This window comes from Cloeon dipterum, chromosome X, assembly GCF_949628265.1.
Source record: "Cloeon dipterum chromosome X, ieCloDipt1.1, whole genome shotgun sequence".
Taxonomy (NCBI): domain Eukaryota; kingdom Metazoa; phylum Arthropoda; class Insecta; order Ephemeroptera; family Baetidae; genus Cloeon; species Cloeon dipterum.
Window position 1 is genome coordinate 12,784,695 of NC_088790.1, and position 14,739 is coordinate 12,799,433.

Sequence of the window (14,739 nt, forward strand, 5' to 3'; positions counted from 1 at the left end):
TGTCGTGATTTATGGTGTTTGCTACCGCATACACAACGTAGAATCGAGCTGAGAGATATTAAGTCGGGCAGTGGCACCAAAAGCAAAAGCAGAAGGTCTTGCTTATTTGACGCGAGCAGCGTGTAACAACGCGACTCAATGAGATAAAGCAGCCCTAAAACGAGGGTCTTTTGTCTGTTCAGTAATTTAATTGCACAAGAACAAGGCGTTAGTTGGAGCAAACGAGAAAGCTACGGCATAGCAGTATAGCAGGTACACTCCCTGATTGCTCTGTTCTGTGTTATATAGTTATTACTGTCACATAAAAGATAAAAAATTCAACCCATTCGATCTGAATGATTTTGATTTATTTGATTCAACTAGATTCACGCAGATTTTCCTTTTCTTTTGAACGGTTATTCCTTTTCTACTGAATCCTTCAATCGATCAAAAAATACTGATGTGATCCCGGATAGTTCAAAAATTTTTGCTTCACTTTTCAATACATGCCTCCATTTTTCCGTTCACGTGAATGGTTACTGTGTATGAATACTGATTGATAAAGCGAGATTTAATCTTCGTATTTTTGCTGCCGCAATGGATTAAGTTCAAACCGTAAAGAGAAAAATTACTATAATACTGAAGAAAAAACGTGTAGACAAATTTAAAAGATAGGGTTCAGTTTACAATCAGATTAAGAGAAATAAATTTTGTTTCCTTGGAATTTTTACAATATAAATGCAAGCTGCCAAAAATATACTTTTAATTGTTATTGAATAACAATAATAATAATTGTTATTCTACTAACATTTTTGTACACATCTGTCTCGATTTTCCACCCCGATTCTCCTCCGATAAGCACGCAAGTTGAAAAAAAACAGTTCACTATTATCTCACAAATTAATTGTGCAGTATTCCAAAAGCAGCTTAATAGTGCACATAAGAAAACAAGTAACCATAATAAGCAACACAAGAGGAAAGTTAAAAGATTGGAAAGAAAACAACGCTAGCCGGCAAATCTGCATTTCACAGTTTCAGTTTCTATACAATTTAATGATATGAAATTATTTTTCACCAGGCCACTTCGAAATAAAAATTGGTTATGATAGTTTAAAAATAAGATAATTCCCCCAACATTAAAAATTCAAGCCCCACCGAAGTGACAACAGATCTCACGTGATTGATATTGTAATTATAAAGTAAATAACAATATCACTCACGTGCTTTTGAATGCAGGTAGCCGGTCAGTTTCTGAAGCGGCGCAAGATTGGAAATCTGCCAGTGCAGTCTTAAGGGAATAAAAGATTCTCTCGTGATTATCTGTTCAGATTTTCGTTCACAGCCAGAATGTTGGGGGGTTATGCAAGGCAGATTCGGCGGAAGATGTTGTTGCTGCGGCGCGCGGCCACGATAGACTGAAGGCAGCGGTATGGGTGACCTTTCGCCGCCTCTTATCGCGCCCATGCCGTGCAGCATGTAGAGCCAACACCACCAGCGGCACCGGGCTAGGCCCGTTCAACCCCAGCGCCACCCTGTCGTTCACCCTACAAACATGAATGAGCACAAAACCTAGCTTGTGCCAAAATACCAACCACTGCCGCTCCTCTTGGGTGGGGAAAAATTGATGTAGGGTCGTCAGAAACGAATTTGACTAGTTTTTTCACTGATTGTGAGAGAAACACGATTAATTTACACAAGTAAAAACTGCAAAAAAAAAACAAGAAAAATTTCATGTTGTTTCCCTCTGTCATTTGATTACTTTGACTGATATTTGCGATATTTGTCATGAAAGTTACGAAAATTCAAGTGCAAAAATTGATCCTTTAGGGAAACAATGTATAGATGGTGGATTCCGCCTTCTTAAGACATAGAAAATCATAGATGAAACCCAATTTTGACTTATCTCTCTGGCTTAAAACCAGGTTTTGAAATTTTCTTCTAGGCTCGTGGTCTCTTTTCAGGGGGGCATCTGTTGTATCTACAATATTAATAAATTTAAGAGAAATGAAAACGTTTTCCAAATTTTACAATATCGTGGTAAAGTGGGATTTGTGTTTTCAATGATTCCAAAAACCTATGTCTGGTTATTTCCAGAAAGAGATTACTGGACAGTCTTGTCAACTGACTACCCTTTTGCCAAACACAGCTATAAAATAACTAATTAATTTAACAAAAACTATGAACTAATGAACTTTAAACAATTTCAATAGACAAAATGTAAAATATTGCTATGAACATTAGACATTTATATTCAAACCCTTTCTGGCATTTTTAAATAGATAAAAAGACTGATAAACTGGAAATTCAATTATAGCTTAAGAGTTTAACTCTTTAGTTATAAATTTGAAGATATTAAAATATGACATTTTTGGAGGGAAATCCCTACAGAAGAGTGCCATTCTTAAATTTAAACATAAAGTTTTGCAGCTATCAATTTGAAGACTGGATCAAAGAATTATAAGACGAATTGTGTGCTTTGCACCTTTGCCTGCTCTTTATTTCACACTTTGGATAACTTGAAAACACCACAGGAAGAGAGCAGTTTCAGTACAAAATGTTTTCCTATGCCAGCTAGCAAAATACTGCATATTTAACAGTTAAAATGATTAACAATCAAACCTTGATATCTTATAAAGCCAAGATTAATAGTGTTTTATTTGGAATATATAAGGAATATATACGGATTTATGGATGTAACAGAACTTGGAGATTCAGATGTATCAAAATTAATTATTCATCTCTTATGAATGTGATTGCAGTAGTTTTTTTCTCGAAAATAAGTTTAATGAAAATAAATCAGTCCACTCATCATGCGAAAGTCAGTTAAAATCTGCATGGTGATGAGAGCAAATAATATTTTTCTATAATTTCCAAAAATTGAGCTGTTCTCAGGGTGTAAATTAAAGATGGTTGTTGGGTCAAAGTACTTAATGCATTTTCACAAGTTAGGATCGCCTGATTCACGTGCGCAAACCTCATCAGACTAGACGCAACTGGAGAGGGACACTATCTTTCGCAGTTCATTTTTAAGTCTTCGCCTCCTCATTGTCGAAAAACAATCAACCCCGTGCGCGCTGACGGGAAGCCACTCAAAAGCGGGCGTCCCGACCATTCAATTAAAAGTTTGCATACCCTCCCCTCCCCGTCTAGGCAAACGGAAGGAACTTAACGTGTGGACTTGTTGTTGTAACTTCTCTTACTTGGGCTTAAAGGAAACATTTTGATACAAGATGTTCCGCCTGAATGTTGAGAGGGCACAAACTTGGATGAAACCCACCATGTACTTGAAATGATAAAAGGACAGGTCGTGTCTCAGGCTTACAATTATTTACTTGATAAAGGCGAAGAATGAAACGCAATCTAATTGTTAAATTAAATTTCAAAACTTGCATGAAAGGATACCTTTAATTTACGACATTTTAACCAAAAAACAATATTAACAATAACAAAATAATTGATATGGATAGGTTTCATCCAAGTCATCAGCAGTTTTGTTAGTATTAAATGTTACAACGCATGACCTCTCCAACAAAAGAGGCACAGTTTTCTAGCATTTAATGGTTAATCTTCAGACTATTCGGATCAACAGAAAAGCCACGTGTCAGTCGCTGCGAATTTCCTTTTCTCATACTTTGGTAAAATCAGAGATAGTAAAACTGGTGGTGGTATAGTGGCTCCACTGGCTCCTCCACGTCTGGTAACGAGAGTGAGAACGGCAAGGAAAACTTTGATTGCGTATTTTCTTTTTCTTGGCTCTCAGCCTGCTTCTCCTCCAGGCGCTTCTTTTCCTCTTTCTCCTCCTCCAGGCGTCTGACCTTTTCCTGCTCGAACCGCTCGTCCATCAGCACAATGGCGGCCCGTCGCAGTTTGGTCAGATACTCTGGCAAAGCTGAAATCACGCGAGATTAACACTATGAGACTAAACTTGCTGATTTTTCACATCATTGATTGCAAGCTTCAGAATACAATCTGCGATCTTTATATAAAATCCGAAGGAAATTTCAACCTAAGAGCTCCCATAATACACAAAAACTAAATTAGATTGGTTGAATGCCAATCTAAATTGCTGAAAACCGTCAAAAAGTAAACAAGTTGGAAATAATTAAGCTTAGCAGTTAATTAATTCAATTTGTAAAAAGGTGCAAGCGATGCAAGTATGTTTTTGACTTGCCATGTTGTAAGCTCAGCAGGGATGCATTTGCTAACCACCCAGCTTTTTTCATAAATGGTTTATAACGGTTTTACCACTCAATTTTTAACAAATTCTTGCACAAGAAATGCAAACAATGAATTTTCGGAATTTTTCCCATTTTCCCATTGTGAAAATCTAAAATTTGTGGTCCAAGTGGCCAAAATTTCCTCCACTGTGCAGTTTTTACTTTTAAATTGCTATTTGCTGCCTCAATTTCTCAAACAATTCATCTCTGACCATTTATCAAGTCAAGGTCATGAGCAAATAATAAGAAAATTATTGAAAACTGTGGTGCAAACATGGCCTTCAAGAAACTTGAAAAAATTGATAAAAACCACTGAACTGCATTACAAAAAATTCAGGTATTTGCAACCCTAATTCTCAGGCACCCTACGAATTTTTGGCTACTTTCACCCTTTTATTTGGTCTTATTTATTTAATTCAAAAATTTCAACTTTTCAAAACGGCATTCATGCTTTACTCACAATCAGAATTATCTATATTGCAGCAGAATCAGATTGGATTAAACAAATCCTTACCACTCATGGCAACCCAGGAAGTAAAGGCTGACGGTATGGAGAGTCCAGGATTGTCAAAGTACGTCAAACTAAATTCCAGTCCAGGAGCATCCATGTCCGAGTTGACGGGCTTGATCACCCAGTAGGACCAGTACTCGTCCACCCTGTGACACTGTTTCAGCACAGGGCAGTTTGGGTGGGAAGTGCTCTCAGCTCGTATCACGATGTCTCCGCTCTTCTCGTCCACCAGAGTTCGCCGCTTGAAGACATAGTCTCGGTTGGTGAAAAACCGCTGTCAATTTTTGTCAGTCAATCACATTGTTTGGGGAATAAGCTTGCTTTAAAACTTACAGGCCATTCTGCTTCCCAGTAGAGTACTTCACTGCCAGAAGTTGGATCCGAGTCAACTACTTCAAGCTGGATTGCAGTCTGGTCCCATTTCCTTTGACATTGGATAGAAATAAGTAAACTAGTTGCTCAATATTCTTCAATAATATTACTTTCTGTATTCATTATCTAGTTGAACTTTCAGAAAATCTCGGGCTGCCACGTCAGAGTAATTTCCATAAACTGTGAACACAAACGCAAGCAAAAATTTAACTAACTTAATAATATTCAGCAAATCAAATCAAAACATATCAATTATTGATAAATTTATAACCCCATGAATCTAACTTAGTCTTTGTCTGTTTGTCAAACAAATATTTGCTTCTCTGACTGTCTCTTAACTATACAATATAATTGATGAATTCTGTCAAGCTAGTTTTTCTGCGTTACCTTTGTAAACGTAATGACCCTTGTGTTCTTTGTGTTCCTGTCTCCAAATGATTACATCTTCACGCTCAATAAAGGGCACCCATTCTTCATCTGAAAAATAAAACCAAGTTTGTGACACAGGTAAATTAGTTTTCAAATACTAGTACCTGAAGCCAACGTAGATTGCCAGTCTTCAAGAACTGCTCTGGCAGAAGTGGTGTTGTTAGCGCACCGGCAGTATGACACACCAGGGGCTCTTGCGTCTATCAGTAGGCGAAGACCACACTTTTGACAAGTGATGGTGGTCGACTTCAATTTGCTTACTAACTCGAGTTCGTTTTTATGCCTGAGAAAAATTAATGTAAATCTAGAGATAAGAATAAAATCAAGACAAACCTCAAGAGCACTTCTTCAGGAATATTCTCCTTCTCCCAGTCAAAGACAGCAGCCAGGCAGGTGGCTAACAAGGCATTTTTGCTCCTCCTGGACATGCTTTTTATCACGAACTCAGCGGTCCTGGCCTCCCACGTGCGAGAATACAATGTTAGAATCTGCTGTCCTCTCCGAATTCTGTCAAATATGTAGCGAATGAAAATCACAGCTTTAGCAGCAATATTGTATGTGCAAACTTTTATCTAAATAGACAAATATTTGAATTTGAAAATACACAAAGCACGCACCTCTGGGCCATTATATACTCGATTTGCTTTGCCCAAATTCCAGCAAGAACTACGGACTTTTCCTTCATGGCATTGCTGATGATTTTGAGACCAATCTTTTTAAACTTGTCCAGTCTGAGGTTGCTCCTGAGCGACTCGATCAGTTCTCGGCGGCAGGTGGTGCAGCACAGAACGTTGATTCCTGCTGCAACCGGCAAGGATGAATGAAAACAGCTGACTTGGACATGCAGTTTTGAATGAACTTACAGCAAAGGTTGCGGTTTAGGGCTCGCATGTGTTGCGCCGTGCTGAGGATGGTTTTGGACACTCCGCCACACTGTGGCCGCACCATGGCGCACTGCAATTTAGCCAACGCCTTTTTCAACCCGATCGGCAGCATTTTACTCTCAGCAAACCGGCAAAGTCAGTCCATTCTTCTTTTTGTATCCGCGCTGAAATCACATTTCGTTGAAGCCAACCCAATGTGTGCTGCAGTGCCTTGCCTGCACGAAAATTAAAATCCTGAAAACAGTGCGCATGGCGGCTGTCATTTGTTTCCAGCCAGCGAGAAAAATGGCGCAATGCGAGAGGTTGATCGAAAGTATGATACAGAAGAGCGAGAAGAGCTAAAACTCGCAGAGTGAAAAGAACAGGGAAACAAATTTTGGATTTTCCATTACTCTAATATTTTAAAAGGTTGGATTGAGGTTAAAGTTGTAGCTGCAAGCTATTAAAATTAATTAAAGAAGATGAAACAGATGGAAAAATTTTCCCTTCGCGCCAAGAGCAACAAATTCATAAATTACGCTCCATACCCTCTTCTCTGATTGGTTGGCAACTGGTCGAGCCCCTTCCCTTAAGTCTGAAATCCCACCATTGGTCGATCCTCGATCGCAGACTCACTCAGACTCCAAACTTGTTTTGGAGGACATTGTTAACGCCATACCCACTCCATGACTCCAGTCTGCAGCCAGGAAATGTATTGAAAGCAGGCGAACTTCAAGGCCGAGTTCTTCGATGGATTATTATTTGCGCTTATGCGTATTTTGAAAAGGTAATTATGTAAGACGACTTGTCGAATATATCTGGCTCCATAGGGTCTATTACTTTCTATTAATACCGATGCCGCATTGTGCTCGAACTTTCACACATGCACTCATAGGGTTGGACTACATACTTTAGTGTTTGAGAATTATGTGGGTCGTAAACTTTGATTTTTACCTCATGCCGGTTCGGCTTTCAATTATGCCGTGCGTGGACCCCAGTATCTCACGCACTAACGAACGAACGACAAGCAAAATAGTCGAGCTGATAAGCGGAATTATTATCTCGAAAATTGCAGTGCGAGCAAAGTCCGCACCATCAGTCACGTACACATTGCTATGCCTGTCTGTTTTAACCCGTGTGTCCGGTCGCAGGGTGCTCGAAGGAAGTGGTCAGCATGAAGTTTTTTGAGAGCTCTTCCGTCTTCAACTACTCGTGGGACCAAGTGGCTCAGAGCTTCTGGTGCCGCTACCCCAACCCCTTCAGCACGCACGTTCTGTCTGAGGACACGGTCTTCCGGCAGGTAGACAGCAAGGGCCAGCTCAGGTCGCTGCGGCTACTGACCAAGACGAACCTGCCGCCTAAATGGGGCGAGCACGTCGTCTCGAACCGCACAGTCAAGATCATCGAGGAATCAGTGGTGGACCCCAAAACCAAGACCATGACCACTTATACCAGGAATATTGGATACACGAAAGTCATGGTAAAGGTTCTATTTCTGTCACTGTGCCGTAATATAAAAAATGCAATGAAGAAAAGGCTTCACTGAAGACCTAGTGGGGCTTGTCGCGCAATCAGTTACACACTAAGGACTCATTTTTTTTAAAGCCAATATAATAAAGCAAGCTGTTATTTGGTCTCCAAACTATCTATTTAAAATTGTTTAATTATTTACGCCGTTCACTGGGATTATCTAGCCGATAAAAATATTTTCTTGTGATTAGGCCAATTTAAAGTTGTATTAACAATGTAGCGGCCACTCACTGACCTGATTTGCATCAAAATTTAAAACAGCTATTTTGGTTTTTCAACAAGAGACCATTATTGGATGTTTGACCTAAAATGCTATGTTGCTTTGATTTTTTTAAGTCAACAATCAACTCCATGCTCAGGTGTCTGTAAAAGTATAAAACATTGTAATTGCTACAAAGCAACCAAAGATAGTTGGAGGCTTAACATATTAAATTTTCTGTTCCTTAATGAAAATAAATTAATGTAAACGCTAACATAATTATTTTCTCCGATTTTGCTCTTCCAACATAAAAGGTAAAAAAATTGTTGCAGCTAACTGTTTTTCTACTTAAAAACAAAGGTGTTAAAAAATTAAGAAAATATTTTTGTCCTGAACAGAAAAAGAAATACACTCAGATTATCTTACGAAAAACTTTCAAAATGGCAAAGATCTGCGCAAATTAATTCAGGATGGATAGCTAGTTGTGAAATTTTGACTGTAGCTCGCTCACCTACTGTTCAGTGGCCGCTTCGCCTGTTTCAGCCCCTTGGGCTTCACCTACAGTACTTAAACTTCAAAACAAAGCTCTTACCTGATTATTAGCCGCGGAGAATAATATTTACGAATCAGCTGATTGTTGAAAACGTCCGACAGTTCATTGCTGACAGAAATTAAAAATTTAAAATTGGAAACGAGTAACAAAACCTCGTCAACCTTGCCTTTTGCCTTCTCTGTGATTTAACCTTCCCTCTCTAAAATGAGCAAACTCTAAATTCCATCCTTGATAGCATAAAGCCAATTTCAAAGAGTGTCCAAGAAAGAAAATTCCCTTGCACTTTTCTGATGGTACAAATTTTACTTATCTACCCATCCTGAATTACTCTGCACGGGATTTAATTGATCATATCTTTGCTTTTTCATTGATTGGTTAGTAATTGACTGACAATGCTGACTTCAGAGGGAGAGAAGAGATAATTAAGTGTCTATAAATAGAGAATAAGAGCATTCTTTGCAGATTACATTAAAAAAAAACTTGAGAATTTTATTTTCTAGTGAAAATATTGAAATATTTAATCTGATTCAATAGATTTCTGTCTAAAACCAGTGTTGAGAATGCAGGGTCGATTATCACACAGAAATTTCTTATATGCATTGTTCTGTTTCTAATTTAATGTTATATTTGTATGCAAACAATTTCCCCCTGGTTTGTCAGTTTTTACCGTTATCACGGACTTGAGCTAGAGAGTGGTAAATTAGGATATTATTAATTTTGAACAAAATTGTTGAAAAAATTTCTGAAAAAAAAACTAACTCTTACATTCATTTACTTAAAAAGTACTTGCAAGGTTGATGATGTAATCCAGTAATGAAAAATGAATGGTAATAAAATATGGGGCGGCCTTATTTGAGTTTGAACAAAATAAAATCAACTAATACTTCAGCTTCTAAAGTCGATTTTTGGTTCAACGAAATCAAATGTACTAACTTCGACCTTTTGTTCACATTACAGAGCATCACTGAGAAGGTTGTGTATAGACAGAGCTCGGAGAGCAGCAATCAGACTGTGGCCGAGCGTACGGCGTGGATTGACTCGCAGGTATTTGGCCTGAGCAGGCCGATCCAGGCTTTTGGTCTGGAGCGCTTCAAGAAAAACTGTGTCAAGGCTGAGAACGGATTCCACCATGTTCTGAATCTGATGTTCCCTGGGCATTTGGCGCCGGCCGTGGTGCATACACACAAGCACTCGGTGCTCTCCGAGCAGAAGGAGAAGCTGCGAGAATCGGCCAAACGGGCCACTGAGATGGCCAAAGCCAAGGCGCGGCCGGTCGTGGCCGCCTGCCAACCTGAAGTGGAGTAAAAATAGTGCGGCTGTCTTCTTTCTTCTGGCAGTAATTTGCCTCAGGGCGCTGAATTTCTCATCAAACTTTCGTTCCACTGATAATTCAACTGACAGACTTTGAATCACGCCTCTGGCACTTAATCCTCAGAAGTAGCTGCAGTTTGATTTTCCAACTCTCTGTGAATTTCACTGATAGATATATTCTCTCCGCGCTGGTAACTCCAAAGGAAACAAACACACTCGCAATTATCTCGGGCGTTGTCTCTTCCTTGTTTTCTTTTATTGAAAATTAAACTAATCGGTAGGAAAACTTTTAAATTTTTTGGTTGGGATGGGTGTCTTAATCATTGCCATTGCTACTATTGTGATTTCCCCTGAACCTGCTAGTTTCAGAATATAGAAGTTCATTGTACGCGCCACAGATTGTAAGCCAGGTCTGGGCCACTTTAGTGCATGGATGGATTTAAATCTTACAACATTCTGTGCTGTGTTAGCATTTTTGAGTAAACCAAAAGTCGATAATAAATACTGTATAAGAGCTTTCTAAAGGTTACCATTAGGATTTTATTTCTTAAGAATCCTCAGCATATCAAGATATAAGCGGTAAATAGTTTTATTCAGTACATAAGTAAAAAATGATTGGCATGCAAACATTCAAATACAGCTAGACAAGATACATGATATAATTTAATCGAGTCAATTACAACACTCACAGAGGCTTCAGATAAATGCCCGAGCTACAGATTTGACAAAAAGCTAATAAATATTACGCCTAGTATACATGAAATTTATTTGTGCGTCGAGGTACATTCCTTAAAATGCGTGAAGACTGAATATATCGCTCAAAAGAAAAGAAAGTATATAAAAAAAACACAAGTGCACCTGATAATAATAAATTATTGCACCGCTGTAGGCATCGATTTAAAAACGAGTATTCGATGGTGATTGCTTTCTCACACATGATCAAATTGAATTCAATGCAACAAAATGACTTAAATCTTTGGTAAGTAACTAATGCATGATGGCTTGTTGCCTGCTGCCTTGTCTTGAGCGCACGTCTTCGTCGCTCGACGCCTCCGAGCCTTCTTCCTCCTCCCTTGGCCTGCTCCATTTAATCAATGTCGAAGGAGAGCGGAACAGGAATATCAACTTGGCTGCAAGCGCCTCCTCTAAGCTCAGTTCGCCAGATTCTCGCACCAGATAGATGTCCAGACACAACTAGAAAAGTAAAAAGGAAATGATATTAAATGAAGAGTTGAAATTCTATACAACCAGTTCAACAGTGTCATTGAAAAAACGCTGCCAACAATCAAATATAAAACGTCTCAAACAAAAATTGCCGACTTCTATAAACCAAATCAATTAATTTTTTTAAAGGTAAATTTAATAAAAAATTATCTGTTGTAGACGTTCAGTATGTAAACTTAAGCTTTTAAAGGAAAGCATTTTCGTCAATCATTAGATCTATTAAAAAATCAAAAATAATAATTGTAAAATATTTTTGCAAAACCAAAAAGTTAAAAATATATAAAACACTCAGCGAGGTTCATAAACCACAAACGGCTCACACAGGAGTCTCCGCGTTTTCAGGAAGAGATCATAATTTTCGCTACAAAACTTCTAGTTGTGTTAAAACCCCTTAGTGGAGTGTTAAATTTTTGTAGCCATTAAAACAACGGGAAAAATCATTATTTTTGATGGAAAATGTCACAAAATTCAAATTTTTCGCAATAAAAATAGACCAAATTCTTTTATAGCATCTGCTCAGCACTTCCTGTGGGCTATGAGCTCACCAGGTCCAAATAACACTGCCAAGCGAATAACAAGGCCTGCGTGGCCGCAGAGGAGCTTAGGCCAAATGTGGAAAACTTATCGCCTCCCTCAAATATTAAATTTTTTGCTAGTTTAAGTTACTACTGACCTGAAGAATCCTATCTACATCTGGCAAGTCATCAAACATGATTGTGAAGCAAACTCCAGAGAAGAAGCCGCGCATAAACTTGGAGGCCACCAAAACAAGAGTGGTGTACAATCCGATGATGCTGTAAGCAATTAGGAAATTGATTTAGTATTTGCTCAGCGTTTTATTTTTATTTTTTATTTTACCCGCCACCAGAGAAGAAGCTGAGGCCGGCTGGGAACGCTTTGTCGTTGAATGTGTACATCTGGAGCGACCTGCAGCGGTCGTTCAAGGGCAGGTGGGACAAAGTGTCCCTGTATTCATTGTCGGTGCAGCTTTCCCCGACCTCCCACCAATGTTCCCTGTTTTCCTCATCTCTGTCTAAGGTCAGCAAAAGGTCTCGGTATGCTTCTTCTGCGCTATCTAAAAATGAGGAATTTTCAAATTATTAAAAATACTAATCAGTGGAACATGATGTGCTACAATTTGACAAGTGGAGATAACTTATTGAAATTGTGTACTTTTGATCACCAAGTCAAAATTTTTAGTTCCAGAATATCAATCAGCAGCTATTCATATTAAAATCTGTCTCTTAAAAATTAATTACAGAAAGCAAAATTAAGAGTACAGATTGCAGAAGAAAACTAAATTTCACATATATTTAAAACCAATGTTGAAAACATTTGGCATTAATATTTAAATAAAAATCTCTCCATACCGCAAAAATTAACTAATTAAAATTTTAAACCATTGAACTTGATTGAAATTACCACAATCTACATAAATCCAATGAGATTCCCCACCAACTGGAAGGACGTAGGAAATAAACATTTTTTCCTCTGAAATATCTAAAATTCTCCTTAAAAACCTTTCGTACCTTTCTGTTTCATCAATTGCGTGACGACAGTGGCTTTGCCCCGGTTAGACACTTTGACAAACTTTGGGAAGAGGTTTTGCAATCGCAACGGCCGAATTGTGCCGTTGAACGTGTCGTTCAGCATGTTGGCCAGGGTCAGTCGCTCAGGATTCCGTTCCCCGTTGGGAAGAGTGGACGCCAAAAAGTTTGTCTGCGTTTCAGTTACTATGGGCACGACGGCAGGATTGTCTGAGTGTCTAGACACCGTCCACAAAAATTTAACGAGCAAGGGCTCATCTGAAACAAACAGTTTAAGCCCCGAGTGTTTAGAACTTAAAATCTCATCTACCAGACAGGACCAAAGCCATCATCTTCTTCTGTGCCTGCTCAGATATCGTCCACACGGACATGGAGAAGTTGTCTATTTTTGCCACCTGCACATCAGACCAGTCGTAGTTGGAGAGGAACGTCTGAGCCGCCCTGTCTCTTTTGTAGACGTTGCTCATAGCTTCCCAGTTACTCTCAGAGAATCTAATTATCGCCATTGTAAAGTCTTCAGATAAATTTTGAGTTAAAGGCTTACGGGACAAGAGAGCTATTTTGAGCTGAAGTGCGGAAAACCGGCTGGTACGGTCCAATTGTGAGTTCTACAGAGACGTCATAGGGCAGATTGGGCTGGCCAACCGTGTTTCCGAGAGCGAACAGCACCATTGGGAACCAGATGATGAAGATCACCACCAGCAGAGAGCATCCGCCGACTACATATTTAATCAAGGGACGCTGCTCTTCTCCAGGAGGGCGCGGGTAGGCAGCCTCTGCCCTTCTTTGACACTGCAAAAAGACCGTCAACAGTCGTGGGATTAATCACATTTTGACATGAGGCTCACCTTCAACTGGAAAATGTGGGCGAAGATGTCTTCCATTTTGATCCACTCGCCGAGAGTCATGCTGGTCTTGGTCCACATCCAATCCATCAAGGTGCGCAGCTCAAAGAGGAATGGCACAGCCATGAACCTGAAAATCACTTTCTTGATTTTTAATTCAAGGAATAGTTTCAGTTTTTACCCTTTAAAGAGGAACATGTTGAGGTAGTTGTACTTCTTGCACAAGAAATTTCCAAGGATCCTCGTTGGGTAGCCACACCTGATCTGGTAGGCTGAGAGCAGCAGGTAAAGGCACTTCACTAAATACCAAATCTGAGGAGGTAGAGCTCCGCTAAAAGGCCTGGAAATTTAAAATTGTCGTAATAGCATTATTTTAATTTGAAGGAAAAAAAAGAAGAAAATTCTTAATAATTTTGCCTAGATTGATTAAATTAGGAAAAAGGCATGTTCTAGTGAACATTTTACAGGAAACTCAGTTGAAACCAAACCTGGGATCAAACAATAAAAATTGGATTGCTTCGACAAAACGTATTGAGGTCAATAATTGAGTGTATTGTAAATTATTTGAGGAAAAAAATCTGCACCTTTCAGTGAGTCCAGGCAGAAGGAAGAACATCCAAAGGTGAACGCCAAAGACAAGGCCAACTTGGAACATGATCTTGCCTAGTATGAACTTGCGCAAGAATAAGGCCCTGTCAACGACCATTAAGGCGAACTGGAGGATCAGCATGACCAAAAAGGCCACCGGCACCTTGTTTTCCTCAAGGTAGGCAGACACGCCACCGTCTCCTTGCTGAGTCTGCAGGAAAGCCGCGTTTAAGATAGAGCAAAAATTTGGAGGAGGACAAGACTTACACCAAATGAGGCAAAGCCAAAGATGACCACCATGAAGTTGAAGAAGTCACACATAAACATGAAGGCGTACACGTCAGCAGTAACTCTGCTGCTCGGCTCAAGAAGGGTTGCAAAGAACTGCATAATGCTTGAGAAAAGCTTTTTCGGTCTGCAAACATAAAAGAGTGTAAATTACCACGAACTAATGTTTAAATAGATATTGCTAAAAAACTAAAAGCCATTCACTGTTTTTTCAATACTTGGTAAAAACTTAAGGGCCAATAATTTCAAGGCTAGCGAATTTTAATTTCAATCAAAAGCTGCT

The 14,739-nt window shown here is 39.1% G+C and overlaps 4 protein-coding genes across 18 annotated transcripts in view; 1 reads left to right on the forward strand and 3 right to left on the reverse strand.

Moving 5' to 3' along the window:
- LOC135947418 (cell surface glycoprotein 1-like) overlaps positions 1 to 1,391 on the reverse strand; it is a 34,760-nt gene extending 33,369 nt beyond the window's left edge. Inside the window, exon 1 of one of the 2 annotated variants that reach the window (XM_065496279.1) lies at positions 1,204 to 1,391. The gene's annotated coding sequence lies outside the window, so the exon portion shown is untranslated. Of the gene's footprint in view, positions 1 to 1,199 lie in introns of both variants that reach the window. The other variant, XM_065496280.1, reaches the window with a different exon arrangement.
- Positions 1,392 to 3,157: 1,766 nt separating this feature from the next.
- On the reverse strand, positions 3,158 to 6,640 carry LOC135946968 (stAR-related lipid transfer protein 7, mitochondrial-like). Of its 2 annotated transcripts, XM_065495487.1 has the most exons (10): positions 6,521 to 6,636; positions 6,372 to 6,462; positions 6,126 to 6,309; positions 5,842 to 6,015; positions 5,613 to 5,791; positions 5,467 to 5,556; positions 5,190 to 5,259; positions 5,041 to 5,131; positions 4,711 to 4,981; positions 3,158 to 3,868 (listed from the first exon to the last, which is right to left on the reverse strand). In XM_065495487.1, exons 2-10 carry the CDS (start codon positions 6,454 to 6,456, stop codon positions 3,621 to 3,623), a joined length of 1,392 nt encoding a protein of 463 aa, XP_065351559.1. In that variant the 5' UTR covers positions 6,457 to 6,462; positions 6,521 to 6,636; the 3' UTR covers positions 3,158 to 3,620. The 2 variants fall into 2 exon arrangements, with proteins under 2 accessions (XP_065351559.1, XP_065351558.1); XM_065495486.1 differs by having other exon boundaries at positions 6,372 to 6,640.
- A 361-nt stretch (positions 6,641 to 7,001) lies between these two features.
- Positions 7,002 to 10,493, forward strand: prel (preli-like). The gene is made up of 3 exons (XM_065495489.1): positions 7,002 to 7,158; positions 7,523 to 7,851; positions 9,611 to 10,493. Exons 2-3 carry the CDS (start codon positions 7,546 to 7,548, stop codon positions 9,956 to 9,958), a joined length of 654 nt encoding a protein of 217 aa, XP_065351561.1. The 5' UTR covers positions 7,002 to 7,158; positions 7,523 to 7,545; the 3' UTR covers positions 9,959 to 10,493.
- A 36-nt stretch (positions 10,494 to 10,529) lies between these two features.
- Positions 10,530 to 14,739, reverse strand: part of LOC135946966 (piezo-type mechanosensitive ion channel component 2-like) — a 33,384-nt gene continuing 29,174 nt past the window's right edge. For all 13 annotated transcript variants that reach the window (XM_065495484.1, XM_065495481.1, XM_065495483.1 and 10 more), the window contains 10 exons: positions 14,436 to 14,583; positions 14,165 to 14,379; positions 13,762 to 13,920; positions 13,584 to 13,710; positions 13,280 to 13,527; positions 13,046 to 13,227; positions 12,718 to 12,993; positions 12,047 to 12,263; positions 11,862 to 11,982; positions 10,530 to 11,158 (listed from right to left, as the gene is read on the reverse strand). In XM_065495484.1, coding sequence (XP_065351556.1) covers positions 10,952 to 11,158; positions 11,862 to 11,982; positions 12,047 to 12,263; positions 12,718 to 12,993; positions 13,046 to 13,227; positions 13,280 to 13,527; positions 13,584 to 13,710; positions 13,762 to 13,920; positions 14,165 to 14,379; positions 14,436 to 14,583 — 1,900 coding nt within the window. In that variant the 3' untranslated portion in view covers positions 10,530 to 10,951. The remainder of the gene's footprint in view (positions 11,159 to 11,861; positions 11,983 to 12,046; positions 12,264 to 12,717; positions 12,994 to 13,045; positions 13,228 to 13,279; positions 13,528 to 13,583; positions 13,711 to 13,761; positions 13,921 to 14,164; positions 14,380 to 14,435; positions 14,584 to 14,739) is intronic.